The 26840-nt window shown below is 41.8% G+C and overlaps 1 protein-coding gene across 1 annotated transcript in view; it reads left to right on the top strand.

Annotated features, from left to right (window-relative positions):
• The window catches only part of camk1da (calcium/calmodulin-dependent protein kinase 1Da), a 45332-nt gene that overhangs the window by 14982 nt on the left and 3510 nt on the right, over nucleotides 1-26840 (top strand). The window contains exons 2-6 of the mRNA XM_053415452.1: nucleotides 6357-6488; nucleotides 10520-10594; nucleotides 20009-20147; nucleotides 20592-20718; nucleotides 24730-24805. Of these exons, the coding sequence (XP_053271427.1) occupies nucleotides 6357-6488; nucleotides 10520-10594; nucleotides 20009-20147; nucleotides 20592-20718; nucleotides 24730-24805 (549 nt within the window). The remainder of the gene's footprint in view (nucleotides 1-6356; nucleotides 6489-10519; nucleotides 10595-20008; nucleotides 20148-20591; nucleotides 20719-24729; nucleotides 24806-26840) is intronic.

The raw sequence follows: 26840 nt of genomic DNA on the forward strand, positions 1-26840 counted from the left end.
CTTTGGATTTGCAAAACTTTGATTGGCCAATGCCACACGTTGCTGTCACATGGCCTTGGGGTAAACAAGGTTTTCTTTGTCAGACTCAGCTGTCAATCATGACATTAGACATAATTTGCATAGCATCGATTAACTAATCAAACCGAATTTACAACTGATGTAACATACATCAACAGAAACCATCTTTGAAGAAAACGTATTTAATTTGTAAAAATTTTTATTTGGTCCCTGCCCCTTTAACCAACATGGAGGAAGTGGAGTTTATTACCTAAACTGCAGCAAAGGCTTTGGCTTCACTGATGGGAGCTGTCATTTTCTCCATCTTTATATACAGTCTATGCTTCAGATAGAAGGTTCTGCATTGGAACTGCAGTCGTTTCCACAACTCAGGTTTAGGAGAACTCAACAGCGGGGAATTATTAACATGGAAAAGGCAGGCCGAGAATGAATGATTGAATGAACCCAGACAGTTATCGCTCTTGAGGCATCGGCTACACATATGTAATCCAATTTACTTTGAGTCCAGCAGCTGTTTCTGTCCATTGAGACCACCGGTGATTGAACAGTCTGACAGCAGCAAGCACGAAAGGCCGGCGGGATAGCATTTCTTCACACACTGGAGATGGAGCAGCCTGTCACTGATGGAGGAGCCCAGAGCGCTCAAGGTTTTATAAAGGTGGCAGGAGTTGTTGGTCATGTCTGTCAGTTTGGTCATCATTCATTTCCCTCCCACCCCCTCTAAAGAGACGAGAGACCTTGGGGGAGAAAATGGTACCTTCAGCCTCCAGAGTGATAGACAACACATTGCTTTTGTAGCCATGTCAGTAGCATCACTCAAGGGAGGGTAATGACTTACTGTCTACACTGAAACACCTATCTCCACAGGTATGGATTGCAATGATTTGTGACGATGCACTGTGGTACAGTAGTTAGCACTGACGCCTCACACAGCTCTTGGTTTGAGTCCTTGTTTGGCTCTGGTCTTTCTTTGTGGAGTTTCCATTGTCTCCCCAGTCCCCATGCTTCTGTGGGATTTCTCTGGGTACTCCTGCTTCCCACTTTCCAAAGACGTGCAGACTGGGCTAATGTTAATTGAGCCCCTTCCCCACTGGTCAAAAACCACTAACACCGGTTAACATCAGGCTTTATTCTGTGAATGGACACAATTTGCATTTGCCTTGTTTTATCAAGGGTGTACCCCACCCATCGGCAATATCAGCCCGGATTAGATCCAGCATCCACCCCCGACACCCAAAGGTGAAGCAGCATAGATAAGGGATCAGATTTTTCATCTTGTCCCCTCTTGATGGTTATTTTGCTGCTGCGTTGCATTCTGCTCTGTTTTCCTTCCGTGACCTCTTGGCCTCTTCTATAATTTTCACTGTGTATGATTGTATGATGAGAACAAAAAAACAATGTCTACCGCAGCTGCATGACATCTTTGTTTCACACCTTGGCTGTAGGTGGATGTTTGCTTTCAGTAAATCAGAACAATGTAATGACAGAACAGCCTTTTGTGGTAAATGTGCTTTCAGTTTGACATTGAGAAGCACCGATGGCTGCTGTCAGTCCTAATGTTAAATGTGTCACTGTCACCTTGTCGGCCTATTCTAGTCTCTCTTTCTATCTTCGTCTTACACTTTGTGTGTGTGCATTTGCGAGTGTGTGTGTGTGTGTGTGTTTGAATATATGCTTGGTGGAAAACACACATGGTCACACACCCACTCCTGCTGCAGAGAAAGTGGAGCTAAGCTGACATAGTTGTACAGGTTCATGCTGGAGGAATTGAGATCATTGTTGCCGCAGGTAACGGCAAGCAGGGACTGCCTGATAGTCAAACCTTGACATACACACACACACCTATACACACAAATACAGCTCAGTGTGTGAACTCAGCTGCCAGATGATTCACAAGCTTACTTCCTCCAATCAAATTAACTACACACCTTCTTTCTGTGTTGTGGTTGTGGTGCTGTGCATGTGTATTTGTGTGCACCTGCATGTACATTAGCCTATTTATTAGTCCATTCTGCCTTCAGTCACATGTTAGGCTCTCTCGCTCTCTCTCTCTCTCACACAACCAAACACACAGACACACCTCAGACCTTTTTCATCATTTCAGTTCAGCTTCATTTTTCTCTTCCCACCATTCAGACACAGTATTCAGCATGAATGAAAACAGCTGTGTATCAATGAACATGATGTACAAGTCATTTCTTCACTAATGCATTCCCTGATTTTTGGTTTATTATAATAACTCCTAACTGTTGATTAGATCGTATCTGTCGTTTATTTTGTACAATGTATCTTTATTAACGAGATAAAGTGGAAGTGATATGACTTCACTGCTAAGCAAAGAAAAACGTCAATCAATGAGCCGTGACCATAATATTGAAATATTATCCCCTTTTAAAGTTAGAAACAGTTGCATATTTAGACGTCTGGCAGAGTCAGAGTCACATTAACCCTCAATTTAGAGACGTGTCCGCTAACATGGAGGAGGCAGGGTTTATGACCTAAACTGCAGCCAGCCACCAGGAGTCAATCATGACCTCATAGGTTTATTGATGGTGTACAGTGGGTTTTTGAACAGCTATATTTAAATAACACATACACACAAACATTCGTAGTGTGTATGAGAAAGCTTGAGAGCTTTGTGCACGTGTGGCTTTTTGTTCTCAATGGATGCTCATTCATGTATGTGCCAGTCTCTCTTTTGTTTCTTTCTTTCAGGGTAATGAAGGAAAAGCTTCAAGTGTGTGTCTGTGTGTGTCTGTGTGTGTGTGAGTGAGTGCAGCAACAATACAAACAGCAGGGTTGACTTGTAATATCTGGCTTTGACGTCATCAGAACCTGGAACAGCCATTATCAGTGCAAACAGATGAGTCTGTGTGCACGCGTGTGTGTGTGTGTGTGTGTGTGAGAGAGGCAGCCGAATTGATCTCATTGGTTGGCTGACTGTCCACTTTGATCACCAGGGGCAACCAGCTGTATGATCACTTGTCACTGTAAAAGATGTGCGGCGCGAGGGGAGAGACAAAGAGAGAATGATAGAGAGAGGGAGGGAGCGAGGGAGAAGAGGAGGAAATGAAGGTGAGAAGAAAAGGAGATTCTCACTGAGAAGCGTGAGAAAAACAGGAAGAGCAAGCTCCACAGGAGAGGAATCGACAACCCGCTTTACTGCATGTGTGTGTACCAATGTGATGGTAGGCTGGTGTTTTTTTTTAATACCAGTCCCCCTTGTGGCCGACGGGATGCTTGTCAAATGTGCTCTGGTCTGAAGTGCTCGAGGGCTTTCTGCACGCCAGCACACTATTGACGCGACAGAGAGCTCATTCACAACAGCTGCTTTCCGCTCCAATGAGCAGAGCAGAAGACACTTGCAGCACAAATGCACAAACCAAAGTGCACCCAGATGAAACTATGAATGAATTCAAACTTCCGTATTTACAAGAGGCGACAGGTGTGATGAAGTTGTAGCTTGCTGGTCGACTATATGAAAGCAATCGACACAATTTTTCCAAGGAGGCAGGTTTGTAAGACGGACAGATGGATATTAATTCATCTGCGGGTTCTGAACGAGTCTTGACTGATGTAAATCTAAGGCCTTGATGGATATTAGAAGGAAATGTTAAATCAGCAGAACAATCCACCAATACTTTCTTTCTGTCTTTTTACAAGTCTTTTATTTTGCTTTTAATGACACAACATTCAGCATGAAATGGGGAGAGAGAGAGAGAGAGGAAGATGCAGAGCAAAGGCCCGGGTGGAACCAAACCCGAGGTCGTTGCAGGAGGACTTAAGCCTCCGTATTTGGGGTGCCTGCTAATGCTCACCTACCCATAATATATATAATAATTATAATATAATTAACACTTCAGCTCATATCAAATACCTCCCTATGAAATTGATTGCTCCTCTCGGATAATAGCTGTAACAACAATATTTTTAGTAAAGCACAATACACAAAATGAACTAGATTAACGACCCTCAAGAAAGTGGGACCAAGGCTCTTTGCTTGTGTCAAACTGACACATTTGTCATTTTCAAAGTCCTTCCCCCATATTGTTTATATATAAAATGCATTTGTGTCCATCTGAGCCCCCATGATCTTTAAATGAGCTGTGTTCAAACACATTGTTGTCTTGAGGTAGTGAAAAGCAAGTGATCAATGAAAACCTATTCTGAAGTCAGTGGTGCAGTGTTTCCCTGTTATTTGAAGAAGCATCTCACAAAACAGCAATGTGCAGCTGCATGAATGAGCACACAACACTCATAGACTCTGCTTGTTACACAAACAGATGGGGTGCTTGCGTGTTTCTTTCTGACTACTGGCAGTCCTGCCATCATGATAACACTCCGTCAAGGTGCAAGCACATCTAGCTTTTAATGGGAAAGGGAGATGGCACTCCATTTGGTTTACTGCGTGTTTCACTCAAAACACAGCCATGACTAAAAGGAGTTTTAGTGGAGAGCTGTAGAGCCCTGGACGTACATTTTGTCTCGGCCTTCTAAGTCTGGGACTCATATCCTCACATGGGACTACAAGGTCAAATATAGACAGCAGAAAGGCCATAACAGAATCCTTAATTAGATTGCGTTTTGCAGTAACAGGGTCTGTGAGCATCATAAATTTGGATTTGTTTCAGCTGCAGACAGGATGATTGTTGAGCAGGAAGAGATAAAGAGAGAGAACAAGGAGGGGAGGGGAGCGAGAAGAGATAAGGACGGAGGGATTTTTACTCTAATGTAACATCAGTGAAGCTGAAGACCGATCGACACACGCGTCAACGGTTCAGGCAGATTAACTCGCAATAGGTTCATCTTCATTCATCACCGTGCTTCTCTTCCTGACGCACACACGTACACACACAAGCACACACACGGACACACACACTCCTACGGGAACTGAGATACTTCACCGAATTTCAATTTCCAATTATTTTGCCGAAAAATGTTTCCAAGATTGTTATTAAGTTTTATGATGCGTGAAGCAAAAATTCTAAATTACTTTCAACCTTAGCTGTCGTTCTAGGTGAATAAATACAGAATCGCTGATGTCCTTCCCTTGGCTGATCCAATCACGTTAATGCAATTCCATTATCAATTTTCTGCATATTAGGATCAGCAGAGACAAACTGCACCTGTTGGAAATGGAATCTAAATGGTAAAATTACTGAATTTGAACAGAGTTAAATCTTGAGTATCATTGACAATGTTATTGTTTTTTACCAAAAGCACAAATGACAATAACAGTTTACATTCTTTAAAGAGAATTTCTGTTCAGGTTGTTTGAGGTACAACTGACCAGCTGCGGTTCAACAACACAAGACAGATGCTTTTCCTCGACATAGGGATGAAACAATTTCTAATTTATGTCTTTGCTTCTTATGTATATCAATTCAGTTTAAAATAACAATACAAATTTATGTTGCGTATTTAAAAAATACTGGTTCACAGACATAAAAACAGAAAATACATGCAATGCAATTACAAGTCTAAACAAAACCCCTGAAAAGTATTTAATTAGATATTAGACATTTGATATTTAATTAAATTCCAATCAAGCAATATATTTATGTATAATAACAGACATGCTCAATTGAGAAGGAATGATTCATGAGGTCAAAAGTGATTGGTATTCATTTTTTTTAACTAATTTCCAAAAATAACAAAGAGTTCAAACATGACTCTGCAAGAATGTTCTGAGCCTGGTCGACTTAGTTCAGGTGTGTAGGATTAAAAATGGCAAATTTGATGTGAAACTAATAAAATACATCATACCCAGATATGGGTACTGTTAACAAATTAATGATAGTACTATTGCGCCTCTGTCTACTGGTATGTGAAGGACATTCATGAGATACTGCTCTTGTTTCAGCTACAGGCAACTGACTGAGTTGCACCTGTGACAATGAACTCTGCCCACATTTTGTAAATGTTTTAGTTCTCTCTGCCAGTGCCATCAAGAGCGGGGGGGGGGGGGGGGTGGTTGGTGGTGGTGTTGGTGTGTGTGTGTGTGTGTGTGTGTGTGTGTGATATCTCTGATATCTCTGACTCTCGCACACAATGTCCTCTGGATTGGTGATAGTGAGAATACATCCTAGATGAATGTCGTAACAGGAAATGGAATTGTGTGCAAGGGCTGAAAGGATATAATGACTGCAACAATTCATGCCAGGTGCCAGTTTAGTACAGGGCTTTGTTGCTAAATCCTGATTGGTGTTACAGAAATATGAGACAACTATTTCCAACTGAGCTCTACTCGAATCAAGCGAGTGAGTAGAGCGCAGATTGAAACAAAGTACCCAAATCTCTTGTGACTCACGTGACTTTTTGTTGGTGTGTGTTCACAGAGGAGCCTTTTCAGAGGTGGTCCTGGCCCAGGAGAAGCTGACCGGCCGGATGTTTGCGGTGAAGTGCATCCCCAAAAAGGCCCTGAAGGGGAAGGAGAGCAGCATCGAGAATGAGATCGCTGTGCTGAGGAAGTGAGTGCTGTGACACACACACACACACACACACACACACACAAATGCACATGAGCCTCCTAATTCCTGGTTACCGGGGAAACTGTGCACTCTCTCTTCCTCTCTCCACGCATCACGACCCCCCCCGGGTCACGATCCACAGCCCACCTACCACACATCCATAGGCATGCACACATCACGACTCAGACTATTGTGTCTCTTTCATAACAGCTGCGCAATATCAACTAGAAGAACCAGAGACTGTCTACTTCAATGACGTGGAAAGATAATGTGAATGGTCGGGTCCATTGAGAGAAAAAGTCACGGCTGCACTGACGGGAGGAGAAGTCCTGTAGTTTGCCTGATTTAGTCTCTATCTTATTGGAGAAAGAGAAATGCTACATGAGGTTAGAGTAAACAAAACAACTCTTCACCACTTGGCGAACAGAATTTTGACACTTATTTGTTTCTGAACCGTCAAAGCACCGATACTCAAGAAATATCCCTATTACGGTATTGCTATGGCAACCATTTTTTATGTACTTTTAGATGTAGCTGTGGATATTTTGTATACCATCTTTTCCATGTACTGTTTAAAACACCTAAGGGAAACACACATTTGATGCCATTTACACACCAGGGATGCACTGTGAAGATAGAAGAAGAAGTCAAGGTATAGTAGCTGGAATGATCCAGTTAGAAGAGCAGAGGTGATGTGTAATTCTTCCTCAACAATCATGATGAGGCTGATGTTTAATCCCGAACAGAAGGTGGGGAAGGTCTGACATGTTGTGTGCCATAGTAACAGAGTGTGTTGTCTTTTACTGTTTGAACTTCAACAGGAAACAAATGTCATCCAATCAGTGGCAGCAAATAAGGCAATTGCCTCGGGCCCTGAGCTAAGAGGGGGCCCAAGGCAACATCCGAACAGTTTGACCTCATAGTCTCTTATCTTTCACTCTTTATGGAAATACGCAAAGGTTGCAGGTCAGGGTTCACCAAAATTCAACTTCAAGAGAAGCCATGCAAATTTGCTGAGCCACAGGAAGCAAATGTATTATGCGCCGCCACGCTCTCACAGATTGGAAGTGAGCGGGAGGCAAAGGTTTGTCGTGGCTACAATCTCATATGTGTGACCCGGCCCTTATTCTCTGTAGTGACCTCTGAGCGCGTGCATGGGCATCCCTGTTACCGCCATAGATTGAATTACTTCAGTGGGAAACGCTGGTTGAAGACTTGAATGTATCTATCATGTACTGTTTTCTCAGGGGGTTTCAGTTAAGTTCAATGTAAGTCTCCCAGATCCCTTTTGCATAGGGCCCCCAAAGTCTCTTGACAAGCTACTGACTGGAAATCCCCAGAAACCGCACTTGTCATCCAACTCAGAACTTCTCACCTAATACTGTAAAACAGAGAAATTCACTCACACGTAAGAAATATCCAGGTAAGTATTCATTACTCAACCCATCAGTCAAATATATCTTTGACATTGAACAGCCACCAGGAGTCATATCACTATTATTTGAATGGCAGCTATATGTGCCAGCTGTCGACCGCCAGAGCTCCTGTGCTGGCTGGAAGCCATAGAAACGTCCTCCTGCAGGTGAGCAGATGTTAATGGGAATGAATGAGCTACTATGGATTCATTTTGCAGAATTGAATAATGATCCATAGGAATAATTAGTCAGCACAGCTGGTTAACATACAAGGGGAATAAAGTCCACCTGATACAAGCAAAACTTTCAAAGGAAAAATAAACTGTTATGACACGGTTACACAGAAATTTCAAACTGTTGGGTTTCAGCTTGCTGCGACATTAAGGATGTGTAACGCTATTAAAGTAATACATTTGTTAATTTGGCTGTAGTGTGCAACATTAGAGAAAATTAGAACGGCTTCCAATAATGAGGGAGAGAGTCGCTGTAGACAAATGAGGGTCATTATTGGGAACAAATCAGAGCATCACCGGGCAGACTGGCAGTCTCAATCAAACCCCACAGTGTGAGACACCAGGTCCTGTTGATTCAACTGCACCAGAGACATTGCACTGCGCTTCTCAGAATTGATGTGGTTCCGCCTGTGAGCATCATTGCCATGAATACAGAATTCCATGATGTGCACATAGGCTCAATTTCAACCCTTTTCACGGCATAGAACTGTCTTGTTTAATTTCTGTTATACTTGATCAATTTATCAACTTATATTTTCCATCCATCCCTGAACTACACCACTTATCCCTTTGAGGGGCACAGAGGGAGCTAGAGCTAGTGTATCACAGGGCCATCATACACAGACAAACAACCATTCATTCTCACACTCGAAAACCCACTCAAACTGCCGAACAGGGATTTCAACAAGGAACCTTCTTTCCAACCACAGCACCACTGAGCAGCCGGATTTTTAAAATAAAATATACAAATAAAAGCACCATACATTGTAGCCTTCAGCTTTGTTGCGCAGTAACAATGGACACGTGCAGAAGAAATCCATGAATGATGAGAACTACAGTTACTGCAGCACAAAGCCTGTAATATTTGAGAGGGTTTTTCTGAATGCCACTGACTCTACTCTGCCATTACACTCAGGCGGTTTGCTGCCAGCCCGTCATTATCCCAGGCAAGGGCTTAAATGCACACACATTATCTTTCAACTGCACGCCTGTGTGTGCGTGTGTGTGTGAGAATGAGTCACGTCTCAGCTCAGCGGTTCATCGCCTGCCTCCCGTCGCAGAGATCATACGCTCCATAATAAGTGTTAGATGCTCACCTGTGCACCTGCTGTGTGTGTGTGTATGTGTGTGTGTGTGTGTGTGTGTGTGAGACAGACCAGGGGGAATTACCTCTGTTCACAATGTAAAAGATGATTAGCCCACAGAGAAAATCAATCAACATACGAGATGTGATAACAAATAACACACCTACACAAGCACGCACACAGGAGGTGGAAACACCCTCATCACAGCGCTGTAACCATGGAGAGGTCTGGTGAGAACTGATGAAAACTGAGCAGAGAGGAGGTAGAAAGAGGAAAATTAAATAAGTCGCTGCTGGATAATGCCTGGAAATTTGTGCGAGGAGCAGATGAGAAATAATGGTTTGAGTGTCAAAGCTTTCAGGTGCTTCTCATTGTCCTCATCCTGTGTCAACAAGGCTTAATCTGCTGATGCAATTTCCCGGCCGTTGCTTTTCATCAATGAAGAATGCAGCAGGAGATTTTCTGGTTCAGACGTGTTCACAAAAACTGTTTTAGGAATGTCATCACCACCTTTATTTGCTCGCTGTAACATTTTCCTGATGTACTCCCACTTGGGCTCAGTCAATAACCGGAGGAATTATTTTCCATTGGGGAACTGAAGTGATCTTTTTTTTTTACCGTGGAACATCCCTTGTCAGGTCCATTTAGTAACTTCTCTGCTGCTTTTGATCTGCTGCTTTCTGATTTGGGAACTGTTGTGTTTCTATAATTTTTAAGGTCTTGACCTTTTATGCAAAGTGCCTTGAGATAATGTATATTACAAATTTAATTGGATTGATCAAATCATCAGATTAAATTTGCATATTTTCACGACTATTGGCCAGACACTGTTTTTGCTGATGAAGTTCATGTAATGTGATCGAAGGCTCTTGAACAGCCACTAAATGGACATAAAGGTGATGCGGCCTTGTCGAGAGGGAATTCAAGAATTCAACTTTATTCTAATAACAAACCTCACAAAAGCTTCACTAAAAAGCAAATCTATTGAGCATCAAAGGTAGATTAAAGCTCTGGAAAAATACTCAACGGTGTATCACAGTCCAACGTTATTTTCTTCTCCTCCCTGCACTAAAAGAAAAGACCTAATCTGTACAGGGTAGTCTGGATTATGAGTTCACACTGGGTAAAACACTGCCAGACCATTATGCTGGATTATCAGTTTATCAACGTAAAAAACAAACAAAGTTGGTGTAGTTCATTAGGATTAAGAGTCATGTAGTTCTGTTAATGGTTTATTGTGTGTGTCACTTAAACATGCTGCAGTTTAATAATCCTGACTAATGGTTTGTGCTTCACAGGATCAAGCACGAGAACATCGTGGCTCTGGAGGACATCTACGAGAGTCCCGACCACCTCTACCTGATAATGCAGCTGTGAGTGGAAGTTTTTCTTTTTCCTCCTTCGCCCTCTACAGTGAGCTCCATGCTGACATTTTACATTTCACACACAAAACTCAGGTCCCTTGTTTGAAGGAGGCACCACTCAACCTTTGCAAAATCTCTTCTCTGTGACTGGAGGGAGCTTTTCAAAGTTTGAAAGTCATCACAGTTATAAGCTGGAAACTCATTTCATTTTCATTCCAGTTTCTTTTTTGATCATGTTTCCCCCTCTATTTGAAACAGGCAATGAGTGAAGGGGATGTGAAGTTGTTTTAAATTCTAAACTAGATTATAAAATTATTTATTTTGTGGTAAGATTTGGTATTTTTCACACTTTTAATCCTATTTTGCCAACCTATCAATGCATGCACACACATGCACAGATACATTGTACACTTCAGTGACTGTGCTGAGCTGACAACACACCACACGCTAACACAAATACACACAGTTGCATACAAAAGCCCACCTGTCCTCCCACACTGAACCCTCTTTTATATCACTACCATCTCTGCTTTGATGGTCAGCCCTAGAGTGAACCAGGATCGTCCGTGGTTCACCCAGGTTTGCCCCTCTAGCCTCCTCTGCAAGGTTAGTGCTGCTTACATAAGTGCAGAGGTTGGTCTGGGAGCTTGGCATTGGTGCTGGAAACATTTCAGTGAAGTTCAGGTGGAAGTCATGGCTGTGGATTACACAACATGTTTATAAGCTGGTGTCAACAGATTATCTCTTCACCTTCCACATGTGTTTGAGTCCTTCGATTTCCAGGCCAACCCTGCTCAAAACACAGGAAACTACAGTACTGCAAAATCTACCAAACCTTCTGTACCTTTAATACAGGGGATGCTCTAGTTAGTGCACTATAAGAGTATTTTACTTACTTTTAAATGGCATTAAACAGTCAATGTATATTTCTACTTTATATTTATGTTATTATTTTTTAACTGTGGTGTTGCTTTTGTAAATGGAGCAATGATTACCACAAAGCAAGTCTAGTTAATCAATGATAACGTTTTCATAGACTGACTGTAAAATTAGACAGAATCACATGATATCAGTCAGTATACATCTAACATTTATATAGTATATGTGTCTCAGGAACAATTAGATCAGTCTCCAGTTTTTAAAATAAGATTCAATATATTATTAATCAATAATTTTTCATCTAATTTATTTCCCAATGTCAAAGTTAAATGAGCATTAAGGCAGTTTACATGCACTTTCTCTCTACGTACTGAACTGGTTAATTTGTTTTTACTATGATCTGCTTCTGGATTTCATGAAGGAGGTGAATTTCCAAATCAGTTCAAACCGGAGACTGTATATAAAGATGGATGTTTCCACTTCCTCCCACTATCCAGAAATGAAGCTTATTTACCCTGGATCGTTTATATAAGCTGTATTCTAAGATAGCACATTCATAAAGTTTACCAGCAGCAGGTTGTGACAAACAATAAAACACAAACCAATTGATGCTTTGTTTAGTAGTTAAACAAACAATCCACGGACACTTCACAAATCAAAAGTAAAGAGGAAACCTGGGAAGCTCTCTGTTTTTTCAGCAGCTTGTTGACATCAGTCATCTACTGTCGCTGCAGCAGCTTGTCGTGCTGTGGTTGTAGTGACATTCACCTTGGAGTGGATAGGCTGATGGGGTAGACATGTTTACTAAATAGGTTAGTGTGACATAGTTATGTCAGACCTCATCTGATTATGGACGCTTGACCTGACAGCGCTGATATTTAACGGTATTTATGTTCAGCAGCAGGCCAAGTGGTTCATGCAGTAATGACCTTCTCTATCCGGGTTAAGGTACGAGTCTCGGGAAATGCCTCGGACATTAAGTGGGTTTCAATCAGGAGAGACTTCAAACAAATTGTTATTGCCGTTACTGACTATACCAACTTAATAGCTAATCCTCCAATTGTATCTTATTTTTTCTGGCTACTATTTTGCAGGTTATAATATTCTTACCCCAAATTAAAGAGCTGTCATCTTCCAAAAATTTCAGAAAACAGATTAGATCGACTCAGAAAGGTCAGTTACATAGAGTTATATATGTAAGCCAACATTAAAATAAGCTGACATATGCTACAGATTGTGTTGAATTCAGATTAAACTCTTCAATTTTAAGAGAAATAATCAAATATTTCTGCTATAGCTACTGTGAATTAACTAGCTGGCATATTTATGATATATGACAAGTCACAACAAGCAGAATAATCCTATCTGTTCTTTTCAGACAGAGAAAATCGTAAATTAAGAATCCCATTCAGCCTCTCACAGAGCTGAAGTTTTCTAACATGCATGCTGAGAAGTGTGTTACGTGACCTGAAATCCCTGTGTTGGCCCGACTCCCGTCAGAGGTCCTTCTCTGATTTAAGCTGTTTATCCACAGTGGTAACCTTGGGATTGACCTTCCTGTTGTCATGAATAAACCCGATCACACAGTATTTCTGTTTACTGGACGACTGCTTGTTATGTTTATTGGGTTTCTTTGCATTTGAAGGAATCAGAGATCCCCATTCAGACAATTTACTGGGAAATAAAGTTAAGGATTTCACACAGAGGCTTACAGTTAATGTTAAACGTTCACGCCACATCACTCAACAGTTCCAGGTGAAGGTTTCAGATCATGACTGACAAATAAAAGAGATTGCTGCAGAAGTTAGTCTTAATTACATTTTCACTTTCTCGAGAAACAGAATCTCAGCACTTAATGGTAGCTATTGCTCTCACTGCTGCAGTTAATGTGTCTCTGGGTAGCTGGGTGGATTTTATTGGAAATACTCTATGCACAGTCAGTAAATCATCCTCCAGAGAGGTTCTGGCGGCTCAATCTGTTGTTTTACTTTGGTTCTTTCACAGTCTTTCTTAATTAAACGTAACATAACTTGCTTTGAGAAGAAATGAGGTCGAGAATTTTCTCAAAAGGTGGCGGAGACACCTCACCGCTGCTCCCTCCACCTCCTCTACACCTCCCTCTATCCATTTCTCACTTACCACCCCCCGCATTGTGCGTTCGCTCCACTCACACCTTGCCTCCATCGCCATCACCTCTTTGCTTTCTTTTTTTTGCTCACTTGAAATTTTCTTTTTCCTCCATTTACTTCCCTGGCACCATCATCTCATTGAATCTGGGTTTGATGCCATAGTTCCTGGGTCAAGGGTTACGTCTGAGTCGTAAACAACCTTGAGAATGCAGTAGGAAGTATTGTGAGCATAACACATTTGATGTGAGGTTTTGAAATACCTCAACATGAAATGGCAAGTAGCTGCATCTCAATTCACTGTGTCAATCATAGACCGTAAATAAAGATGTACGGCAGCTCCCAGACATTGATGGCAAATCATCTTGATCGCCCCCTGGTGGCTGGTGCAGTATAGGTCACAAAGCCCACCTCCTTCATGTTAGTAGGTAGGACAGGAATCAAAGTAGAAAGTCTAAGTACACTTTAAAATACTTTTTTCTCATAGATGGTTTCTGTTATTTCAGGTAGTTCTCATCCCAATGATGTGTTATTTTTTCATATACTTTTGTCATTAGTTATTTGATATTTAAAAAATGGTGTGGAAGTGAAACGTCATGATTGACAGCTGAGACCGACTTGCAATTGGTCGAGCATGTGTATGACATCAGAAGTACAAGATGGTGGCTCCCATATGCAGGATATTATAGCTTCATTTTTGTAGCAAGAGGAGATGCATCGTCACTGTTGATATGGAGTTTATGATCCTCATGTTATCATGAAGATAAAACAATTCACTTAATAATGACATGTCATCAGAGCAGAAGCTTATTTTGCATGTGCACAATAAGTAAACAACACTCATACTGCACACTCATTGTTGAGTGTGATTAAAGGAAGACATGACGTTATAAACACTTTGTTTTTTCTTTGAATAATGAGCTTAAATTCACCAGCTGACCTAAGACATGTCCTCTAATGAGCTAGCATTGCTTAGTGTTTCCTGAATGTGTAAGTAAGCAACTGTGCACAAGCTGGTTCAACTTCAAAGGGCAATATGTCAGCGTTGTGTTTACAGCTTGTAGTGCTGCTCTGAGGAGGAAGACAAACTGAAGGCTAAATCTGTTCTGTGCGTGCTCGGTGTGTAAATAGACAAATGTGAATGTGTTCTTCAAAACAACATGATAAGATGATAACATGTAAGTTATTATGTTAATAGGCTGTTGCTAACCTAAACGCATCATTAATGGTATACGTTTTATTTTTGCTTTGTTGTGTTTACAATGTTTTTTTTTTTTTTAAACTAATGTTTTCAAGGTTGTTTTAAGCTACCCCATTTTATATGAAGAGACAAAGAGTCAGAGGGTGAAGTGATTTACTTTGGAGAGGATACTGAAATATTTAAGGCTGTATTTCACTCCCTTTTGATCTGACCTGAGAGCTGCAGACTGTTCTTCTTTAATAAGCAGGAGCCCCATAACTGTACGACTGATCTTTTTTAACTCAAATCATTTGTGTCCATCATATCTTGCAAAACGTTTCCCGCAAGACTGTGTTTTACACAAGCACAAATTCAGAAAGTCAAATGAATGCTGTAATAAATAATGTTATATTTAGTTATAATTATGTGCATTTATTGAGATGTCAAGTTTTTTTTTCAACAGACAGAAATCCCATTCAGGGACACGGCTTTTTGAAAATGTTCTGTGTAATTGCAGAGTAGTAGATCGATTCCTCCTGCCGGCGTTTCCTTCACTCCCATTCACCACAGCTTGTCTTGCGTAACCTCAACCACAGGGAGGCAATCAGTCCCAGCGATGATAATCAATGCAATCAGGTGCAACGAGGGCTTATATTGACGTTGCTTATGCTGTGAATTGCATATTTGTAACTGATGAAACACTTACAGTTGAGAGACAATCTGGCATTCGTCAAGAAGAAAGTAGCTGAGGACAAGCGTGTGATTACGGTGATGCATAATCATAGCTTTTTAATTGTTGATCGTAATTGTCCTTTGCTTGCAGAGGTATCATCATCACATTTCTATCACTATCAATAACAGTTTTTTTAATATCAGTTTAGCTATTTTGCCTCCAAAGTACATCAATGCAAAATACTGGAGTTTATTGGTAATTTTTAAGGGAGGACGGAGGCTGATTTACTCTTGAGTTTTTACACAAGCCCCCAACCACTGCATGTAGACTCTATATTGTTATCTGATGGATTTGTACCATTGTAGAAAATCGAGTTTTCAAAATTTGATTGCAACCAAATTATAATTAGAGGCCGTGCTACAGAAAGAACTTGATGTCTCTCTCCTGGTTGCTCTGTTGCAACTGCTGACCTCCTGCTTGGGGCGTGTATGCTGATGTTGTATGTGCCCCAACCCTTCTGCTATCAGGGTGCCCCACTATTCCACTTTTCTTTAAGTTTCTACTTCTTTCATTTCATTAAATTCATGACGGTATCAATATGTTCTCAAAAGACTGATTGGCATTTTGGATAATGTATGTACAAAAGTCAACTAAACATAACATCATACAAGTCAAAGGTAAATGACCAAATCAGATTTTACCTAAACATTAAGTTATTGTTGAATTGCTGCCAAGCTGTGTTAGTCAGGTTATATTTAGACAGCTTAGGAGTTCAGTACAATAAGTATAATTAGAGTGTTAACATGACCCTTCCCACAGTTTTACCTTGATCTGATATAAGCGGTAAATTCAACAGACATGAGGTGTAAGTGCAGGCGTTTAAACAGTTGGGTTTTCCTCCGGCGACTAAGCACCTCAACAGCTTGATGTGGCTCCAGGCTCTTCTCCAACCCTGTGCTGTGATTAGTTAGTCTGGTCCTAAGACTGCAATGGCTCTCCAGTGAACAGCATACATCACATACAGTTGAAATGAAGGCTTGCTGTCAGTCATGATGCATAACCGTTGCAGAGATCTGCTGTTAGAGGAGAGATAGATGGAGATACAGTGAAACTGGAAGAGACATGAGGCAACATTAACACGTGAAGATACATGGAATTCATCCTATGACTCTACGAGCAGGAGAAGACCCCATATTTTAAACCTTTCTGGGATTTAATTTGAGCTATTGGGAACTAAAAAAGGTAAACAAATTGCAGCATTTGTAAAAACATTAGTAATACAACATTTCTGCTGGTTTTTAGACCGTTGTTTCAACTGAAGCCTCTGTGGCTTAGTGGAACACTCTAACCTGCGCCCCTCAGGGACACCGGGGTTTAGCACATGATCAATGACTCGCTCTGATTACATCAGACACAACTGGGGCTCGTTCACTCTCAAACCGTTTTGCACCACTTTGCCACAGTGGAAAAACATGTTTTGCTGGAAATGGTGTGAAAGGGGCTCCGAGGTATATTTTCTCTCGTCCTGTGGGTGTGTCAGAGGTGTTGCTTAACCACCAGCAAGGTGTGTATAAACCCTAACACCATCCAAACCTGGCTCCTTGTGTATCTGTGGTAACGGGGCACAGAGATGACAGCCAGGGGTGTGAGCAGCTGCATGGACACCGGTGAGAGGGAGACATTCTCAACTGTACTTTCTCTGTGTACAGACACTTGTACACATTTCAATGCAAGTGTTACCACTATGTATAGATGACAACAAGTCAGAATGAAAAATCTTCTCCCAGGTTTAGTTTCACTGCACATTTTCATCCACAGTGATTCGAATTTAGATGCGTTCTATTGCTCTAACCGTCCACACAATGTGCATCATGTTGTTATTGGTGAACAGTGACTGAGAGTAGTGTGTATCAATGTAGATGGAGAAGTTTGAACCAAATAAAGTCTTATTATTATTCCTGAAGTGCAGGCATGAAGTTAAATCTCTCTGAGCCGATGAACAACAGGTGTCGAGGATGCTGTGCTAAATCTTTGTCTCATCTTTTCACAGCTTTTGAGTGTCAACAGACACAGTTCAGTACGTTTTTTCCATCTGAATTAGGTGTTTTTTAACTGTAATGTAAAAATGATGCTGAATTCCTGATACATTCATGTCGACGTAAACGGTTCTCATGAGTCCAATTAAAACATCACCTAACAAGGCAGATTTTTGTTTCTAGTTGCGTGTGGAAAACTGAATGGTTGCTTACTCCCTATATATTAAACCCAATAGATTATAATTAGGGTTGAATTAGGTTTTCACTCATATATCATCAGCCCTTTGTATTATCACAGAACAACTCTTCATCATGAGAAATTGTCAGCAGTAAAGTGCTTATTCTATGTTTCTTCATTCTGTTGTGAAATGTGTGTCATGCATACATTTCACACTCACAATTTGCACAAATATAAAATGACGATGGATGAATATTAGGAAGCGATATCAAACCTGAGACATTGAACAAATGATCAGGTCACTGTGACCTTTGAGCTTCTTACTCTTCAATGTTTTGTTTTTATAAAAAAATTACGTTTTACATTAGTTAAATAAATGGTGGTAATTTGACGAGCCTTTGGCCTCAAGCTACAGCTTCTTTGTGCATGTTGCGTGTGTGACACTGCACACTGTAGCGTAAATCATATTTCTCTTTGTATATATGTATATATATATTTATGTGTGTATGTGTTTGCTTTCTTTAATATGTTTGTGTGTGTGTGTGTGTGTGTGTGTTTGCCCTTGGATCTGTGTGTTTGTGCATGTGTGGGTGCTCCTGTCTGATTGCCATAGTCTCCTTATGCAAACACTTACATAACCATGCAGCCTGGTGGCTGAGCTCCCTTTGTGTGTGTGTGTGTGTGTGTGTGTGTGTGTGTGTGTGTGTGTGTGTGTGTGTGTGTGTGTGTGTGTGTGTGTGTGTGTGTGTGTGTGTGTGTGTGTGTGTGTGTGTGTGTGTGTGTGTGTGTGTGTGTGTGTGTGTGTGTGTGTGTGTGTGTGTGTGTGTGTGTGTAGTCCTTTCTTGTCATTCCCAGACATGACTGCCTCTGAAACCAAACGAGCCGCTGCCCTCTTTGAAGAGAGAGAGAGGATTAGCAATTAATTCTGATCTCTTTTTTTTCAGAAACTTCATTAGGGTTTAACTTCCACTGGCTTTAATCTGATCTGTCGCCGTAACGACGTCCCACAGATAGACCAGGCGACTGTGTGTGTGCGTGTGACCATATTTGCCTTTGTACATTAATGGTGTGTTGTATGTTCATGTTTGTGGCCATTGGTGCACTGGTTTTCTCGCATAAAAATACTGCATTAATATAGAGTGTATATATAGAGAAAACGACAAGGTAGCTTGATAACTGCTGCCCATACTATCATTACTACTTGTAATATTATATTTCTCCTCCCAATTGCAAGTAGTTCATCTGTAAGGCCTATGAAAAAACATCATCATTTTTAGATTGTCATGTTTGATGTGAATGAGGAACTACCCTCCAGCAGGGGGAGCTATGGGCCTGTACAGTAACTGATGAGCCAGGCCCTATCTGTACATTCTGAATGTACTTTATACCTGAACAAGTTAATTCATGTGGTCTGCAGTGATAAAAACTGAAACCCACTATTGAAGCAATCTGCCAGAGCGGGAGAAATGCAATTTCAATGTTTTCTTGGGTCAAATGTAAGTTTTCCTTTTTTTCTGAGGTGACTGATTTCAATACATCTGCTTCATCACGCCTGCTTTCCTCCTTTCAACAACAACTTTAACTTTTAAAAAGTACTTGCCACTGTGGGTAATAATTCCTTTCACACATAAACTGCAAATCGTCTAAGATTTTGCCTGAGAAGCTTTCTGATAACTGTGTTGCTCTAGTATTAATGGAATTGAATTTCCAAAGCCAAGGAACATGTTTGAGAATAAGAACACAAAGGAAGTGGATTTCACGCCACTGCAAGATTTGGACTTGAGTCTTAAAAATGCAAAATAGCCTAATTTTTAAAGCTCACAGAGACACAAGTACACACACTCGCCTGCCTTTCCTGTCTCTTCTTGCTCTAACTTCTCCACCATCGCTCCTCCGTGAACCTTCTATCTGCTGCCGCTGCTGTTTTGGAAAATAACATGCATCCAAAAATAATAAAGAAAAAGAGAGAGATTACATATTGATCAAAGATTAATTGGAAATATTATTACATTTGACAAGTGTACAACCAGTCAGAGAGAAATCCATGCAGGGAAAGAAAACATTGTGTAGGGGAATGTGTTCTTTTTTCAAAACATTTAGAAAAATAACATGGAGCTTCTACAAGGTATAGTAAGCACCGCAGGGAATATAATGTGTGTGTGGGTGTGTGGGCGTGTCTGGTAGCACATGGCTCGCAGCTTCCACTCTTGGCTGGAAACAGCTACAGCTCATAAATGAACAGAAATCTCAGCCCCCCCCTCCAAATGGCTTGTCGCCAGTTACTGCCATGTGTATGCGTGTGTGAGTGTGCGCATGCTAAGGTTGTTGACACTATACTTCTTATTCTACAGGGTGTCTGGTGGCGAGCTGTTCGACCGGATCGTGGAAAAGGGTTTCTACACGGAGAAGGATGCGAGCACGCTGATCCGACAAGTCCTGGACGCGGTTAACTACCTGCACAAGATGGGCGTCGTGCACCGAGACCTCAAGGTACGGTAACACAAACACACTCGTCCCTGAACGCACATACCCACTCTCGATCTCCACGACCACATTTGAAATGCACGCTAGCTCTCATTCTCACTTGGCAGCCCCTGATTTACTGCACCAATAAAGGCGGTGGCCTTGACACATGCAGTGCATCATGGGTCAGCGTGGCGCGTGCCGGCTGTTGGAATAGAGCGGATTGGATAAAGAGGCCACCATAAGGAATAAAAGTGTAAAATGAGGAAGAAAAGAGGCAGCGTGATGCTCTGTTTTTTAAAGTTTAACTCATATCAAAACTGCTCAGTTTTTTTCTTTACACAAGACTTGATAACAAATGAGATTTAAACCAATTAAATTCACAGATATGGAATGAAAACCTTTGATTCTCTCTCTCTCTCTCTCTCTCTCTCTCTCTCTCTCTCTCTCTCTCTCTCTCTCTCTCTCCAGCCAGAGAACCTGTTGTATTTTAATCCTCAAGATGAGTCCAAGATCATGATTAGTGACTTTGGTCTTTCCAAGATGGAGGGCAGCGGGGACGTCATGTCCACTGCCTGCGGTACTCCAGGATATGTGGGTAAGTTCATCAGTCGTCCCTCTGACAGTCTGGATCCTCTTTCCCTCAAGAATCTCAGTGTGGGGTCCTTGAAACCGGTCTCAATCATTGCTGCTACTTAATGCCTGTCAGGTTTTCCATTCACGGCAGATGTGCCGGTGACGGCAGACGTAACTCTTACACTTCAGTCCTTTTTGAAACACTGGGTTTCTGATTTCAGATCCAGGAAGATAAAAGCATAGTTCGTCGGCTGAAAGGACACAGTTCTTTTTGGCTAAAGTTTGGTGCTTCAGCTCCATGAGGGGGTTGGGCCGCGATGACCGGAGCATCCTTTTGTCAAAATTAGCAGCAGACTCGATTTTAAAACAAAAACCTGATGGCTACAAACTTGATATGGGGCTAAAAGACTGAGGCTACAGCTGCACATTAAACAGAAACACATCCTCACCAGTTAATGATTCACGGAAAAGACAAATCAGATGTTTTCAGACTAGACTCTGGAAAATGTCCAGAAAATTTGGTCTGGGCATTTTTTCCAGAGTTTGTCTCTCTTATATGAAGAATATAGCAGTAGATTGTCTTTGTCAGACCCGTTCACAACAACAGAAAAAATGACATGACAGAAAAGGACATGACGTATAAATTCCACAGCAGGGATTATGTTTTTATTTACAGGACATCTACTCTGGTGTCTGCTCTTGTCAACAACTATCAAATCTCATTATCCTTCCAAATTGATATCTTGTTCTGCGTCTTCTACGTGTACAAGACATGGCCGGCAGGAAAGGTTCCAGTAAAATTCAAAAGTAACTATGCGTTAGTTTTCTACATCATTTTCACTTTGAGCTGTATCATTGTGTGTGTGTGTGTGTGTGTGTGTGTGTGTGTGTGTGTGTGTGTGTGTGTGTGTGTGTGTGTGTGTGTGTGTGTGTGTGTGTGTGTGTGTGTGTGTGTGTGTGTGTGTGTGTGTGTGTGTGTGTGTGTGTGTGTTGTGTGGGTCACCTAGTCAATATTTGTACCCCTTACAAATACACACCAATCATGTTTATCACTCTCTGACACACACACACACACACACACAGACCCCTGTCGTATGTGTTAGCGTATTTAATTTACTTGTTATGATCTACATGCAAATCCTATTTTGTGGGGGTTGTAAGGATGCATGTCTTTGTATCAGTTTGTGCAGTCGCTTATGTGTGCAACAATTTCGATCTTTGCACCTCTGTGTGTTTGCGGGTGTGCGTTTGCTGTTACAAGAGACAGATGTTCCGATGTTCAGCGTTGAAAGCACACACTCACACACACACACACACCCATGGTGCAACACAAACAGACTGGTTGCAGCGTGCAAACTCTCACATAAACCAATCTGTCGTGCAAACACAGACAAACACGATCATAAAAAATAACTGTTTTATTTCTAACTTCGTTTGAATTCTGTTTTGTTGCACCAGCTGGGCCTCATTGTGTGGAACAGTTAGAATTTTCACACGTTATTAAATTATCAGCTGCTCACAAACTGCCTGCTGTTCTTTGTTTTGGTGTAATAGGACTTTTAAAACTCGGCAGGTACTAATGACTCGGATGTAGACCTGCAGATACACACACACACACACACACACACACACACACACTCACACTCACACTCACATCACCCATTACTTGACTTTAAATGGTCATATCCTTGCATCAATCACTCTGACGCTCCTCTCTAGCCTCCTTCACTTAACCTCTCTCATCCATTCATCCCCATCATCTCGGGCCCGCTCTAAACCCCCACTCCACTCAGAGGAGACCAGGGAGGGTCGAGAGGTTTGCTTGGCCACAGGGCATTTCCACTCCAGACAATGTGTTGCTAAATATAACTGAGGTATAAATAACCATGGAATGTACCAAATTAAAACCAGATCAGAGTGATGGCAATGACATGCTTTGTCTCACCACACTTCAGAAGAACTGCGTCCCTTAGGCCATCGTTGTAACTGAGCCCAGATCACCATACCGCAGGAACCTTAATTGAACTTATCTTAATGACAAACAAACTGTAGACAACAAGCTTTAATAAATCAAATGAAATGTGCGCTAAAACATCCAGGAAAAAGAAATCCCTGGGTAATGGAGGTGAAGTCATGCTGCTTTACTTGTTACTAAACCGTCCAATCAATTTAGTCATCAAAGAATGTGAACAGTTGTGCCTATTGTCATCATCCTGGCAACACACAAAGCCTCTCCTCCTCCTCCTCCTCATTAAACCACAGATCTATTGGATTTGTTGGATTGAATACAATTTAAGGATTTAATTATAATATCATGTAATGGAACATGACCAGCCAGAATCTGGGCTGAATCATATTTTGTAAAAGTCACGATAGTTCTCCGAAACTCATTTTTCAGATTCCCGGTGAGGTGGTGGACATGCATGACTCCGAAGCAGCTGCAGGCTCACAATCTACTCTTCAAATTGAGGAGTCAGTTTGCTGCAAATGCCAAGAAGTACATTTAGATGTAAAAAGCAATTGATAGATAAACCAGTGACTTCGTGTGACTGTCGAGTTAAAAAAGCCTCATGGGTCATTGAGGCTTAATCATTGGCAGATCTAGGATTTTTCTAAATCAGGGGCCGTAAAAGGGGCTGCAAGTTACACAGAGGGGACAATCATATGTCCATCATCCATAAACGATTCCTGATTCAGTCGGGTCACTCGGGTGGACATTTAAGTAATTTCTTGTCTACGGTTAGATCGATGGCTTTGAGCAAAAACACGAGCAAAGGAAAAAAAGACTAACATATAGAATCGCTGTATGAATGTTTGTGTGAATGGGTGAAGGTGACTTGCACTGTAAAGCGCTTTGAGTGGTCGATTATACTGGAAAAGCACTATACAAATACAGACCAGTGACTATTTAACTGCAGGTTTGTTACTGTTACCATGATGATAGAGCTCCAGTTTGCTTGCTGGTGGCATGTTCCTTTGGGTGAAATTATTGTAACCAGGATAACAGTAGGTTTGAGGACTAATAGGATTTCTGGAGGTTTTTTTTGTTGTTGTTTTTTTACTACAATCAAATCAGATGAGCTCATAACAATGAGACTCAGCTGGTGGGCCCCAACAAAATCCTCAGCGTCATCAGTTTGTTGGGAAGTAACGATAGAAGAGATGCTTAGTCATCGTTTGCTGGAACAGAGATTCAAACATCGTTAACTGAGAATCCAAACTGGATGAGGTCCCACCCCGTGTTTGACAGGTTATTAGTTGTACAATAAGTACTCGGAAACAGAAAATGAGTGAAAATGAAAAGAAAAACCAGGTCATTACTAAGTTAACGATACAAAAACATTAAGTTGACTCTAAATCCAAAGAACGTCTTGACCCTACTTTTTGAAGCACGGAGCCCCAGACATAATGACCTCAGTGTGTAAAAATGTCCTAATTCTGAATCCAGCAAAACAAGAACACACACAGTCACCTTCTCGATGAGTCAGGGCAGAGGAAGAAAAACACACTCTCTGATTCAGCGCACGTGTGCAGAGTTTATATTTTGCCCCAGATATGAGTAGTATTTCTTCATATCGTGTTAGTGTGTGTTTGAAAAAATCCATCTGGAGCCAGCCATATGTGTGTGTATGTGTGACGTGTGACGTGAGGTGCAGAGGAAGGTCAGCCCAGTCCAGTCCAAGACCTCGGGCAAAGCAAAGCCACAGAGATGACCTGGGTTCTGGTCTGCACAGGTTTCTCTGATGTCAGGTACATGTATTTGAAGCCGTGAGAACCTGCACCTCCTGCAGAACATGTCCCCCCATTAAACAGACTGACATGTGATTTTAATTTGCATTCAGGCTCATTAAACAGCAGCGTTTTCACATAGCAGTCGCACATGGCTTTTACTGGGCTTCAAGCTGACAAGAAAAGTAAACTGCTATTTAAAAGCACAGTTAAACAAGCACCAGGTTTACTGCAAGATTGGAGTTATATTGCAAGAGGTGTACACAAAATAACTAAACATGGTCTGTGTCTGATTCTCCCTCAGCTCCAGAGGTTCTGGCCCAGAAGCCGTACAGTAAGGCAGTGGACTGCTGGTCCATCGGAGTGATCGCCTACATCCTGTGAGTACCAACCAGTCTGTTATCCAAGAAGTGGTTTCATCACTCAGCACTCAGACCGCCATCGCTTTCATTTCAGCTGGTGACAGATTCAACTCAGTTCAGTTTTGTTTGTATAGCCCCAAATTACAACAGACACTATCTCAAGGCACTTTAGATAGTAAGGTCGAGACCTGACCAATGTTTAGAGAAACCCGACAGCTCCCAAAATGAGTAAACGCTTGATGACTGTGGAGAGAGAAAAACTTGTGGTACCAGACTCGATCTGGGCCGCCATCTGACTCGACCGGTTTGGGGGAGAGAAGAATAATGGGGAAGACAGGAGAGGTGGGTGGAAAAGGGGGGAGAGAAGATAGAGAGAGATGGAGATAGAGAACAGTTGTGTAACCGTCGTAACAGTGATATTTATAGATTTCACAATGTTATAGCAGCACCATAGTATTAGTAATGATAATAATGCTGATGATGATAGTATTAGTTAATTTTGCTCGAAATTTGTATGTTTTTAATCACATTATATTATTTACGGGGAAGTGCAGAGTCCGATCATCTTCCTCTGTGACTTTGCCACAACAATCAACACCTTTCACATTGTGGAATACTACAATATCTGTTTGCTGTCTGTGATGGGCCTGACATCACAGACAGCATGATGAATGTGTACGAGGCTACGGGTCACTGTGCTTGTTTGATCGGTTGCCCCTGTGTGTGTGGGTGTGTTTTTGTGTAGAGCGTGACCCCTAAGGTGTGAACGATGCTGCTGACCCTTGAAGCCACTGCTTTAATTATTTGAAGGTGTGCGTGTGTGTGTGTGTGTCTGTATCTGTGAGTCCATTTATGTGTGTGTGGTGGGGGGGGGGGGGTTCCACCTGACAGACACATTACTATCTCAAGTGTGAGGTCAGACCAGGGGTCAGAGGTCAGCAGCAGGTTAATGGGATGCAGAGCATGGGATGTCACACATGAACTTAACAAATGTTTGTGTGTCCAACTTGTCTGTGATTTGTCTCTATAGTTAAAAAAGAATGTCTCTGCCCTATCTCTCCCCCACTATGTCCTTCATAGAGAGTATTTTTGTGTGTTTGTGTGACACGTTTGAGTAGAATGAGGTTTTGGTGCAGACAGTGGGTCGTTGGAGAGAGTGACTTTCTATCTGTGTGTGTGTGTGTGTGTGTGTGTGTGTGTGTGTGTGTCTGTGTCAGTGCAGAAATTGACTCCCTGCTGGCAATTAGCACAATTAGTGTTGGGATTCAGACCTTGTTAGCTTTTAGCTGTTGCTCAGGTGGAAAGATCAAATCAGGTAATCAGCCAAGATAATCACCTCGGGACCCTGTGTGTGTGTGTGTCTGTGTTTGTGTGTGTTTGGGGGTCCAGTGGGGCGGATGGTGACTGTCTCCAACCATCCAACCAAACGTGAAGCATCTCTTCACACCAGGTGGGATCTTCCCGCCCGGTGCGTGTATGTGTGGGTGTCTGTGTTTGTGTGTCAGTGTGGGTCAGCTGAGTCTTTAACCAAATGATAAACCCGAAAAACCAATGGAAAGACTTCCTATCCTCACGGCAGGCAGAACCTTTCATCCTTCCTTTTTTCCCCGGTGTATTTGTGCGTGTGTGTGGGTGCATGTGCGTGTGTGTGTATTGATGGAGAACGGCATTTTAATGAGTTTTTATGAAAATCTCTCGGTGCATCAGGAGCTTGTGTAACGAGGTGTGATGACGTTTGTGGCTGAGCAGCAGCTCTGCTGTTGGTCCAGGTGGCCCATTATAGAGTCTCAGACCAGTTCAGCAGCACTGGGAACCAATAATCTCAGGTTAGCTTGATTAAAGTCGAACACAGAGAGTAAATGGCCTCTCCCATTTACCACAGCTGGTACTAACATCACTTTGTCCACTGCCACAGATGCAGCTATGACATCCAGGAGTGTAGCAGCAGGGTGGGCAAAGCAGGCATGAGCGGTTGATTACGGCATCAGCTCTTATCACTCAATATCGAATACAAAACACTGACCATAATAATAATATCAATAAATATGAAATA

The sequence above is a fragment of the Pleuronectes platessa genome, chromosome 22 (assembly GCF_947347685.1).
Source record: "Pleuronectes platessa chromosome 22, fPlePla1.1, whole genome shotgun sequence".
NCBI classification, from domain to species: domain Eukaryota; kingdom Metazoa; phylum Chordata; class Actinopteri; order Pleuronectiformes; family Pleuronectidae; genus Pleuronectes; species Pleuronectes platessa.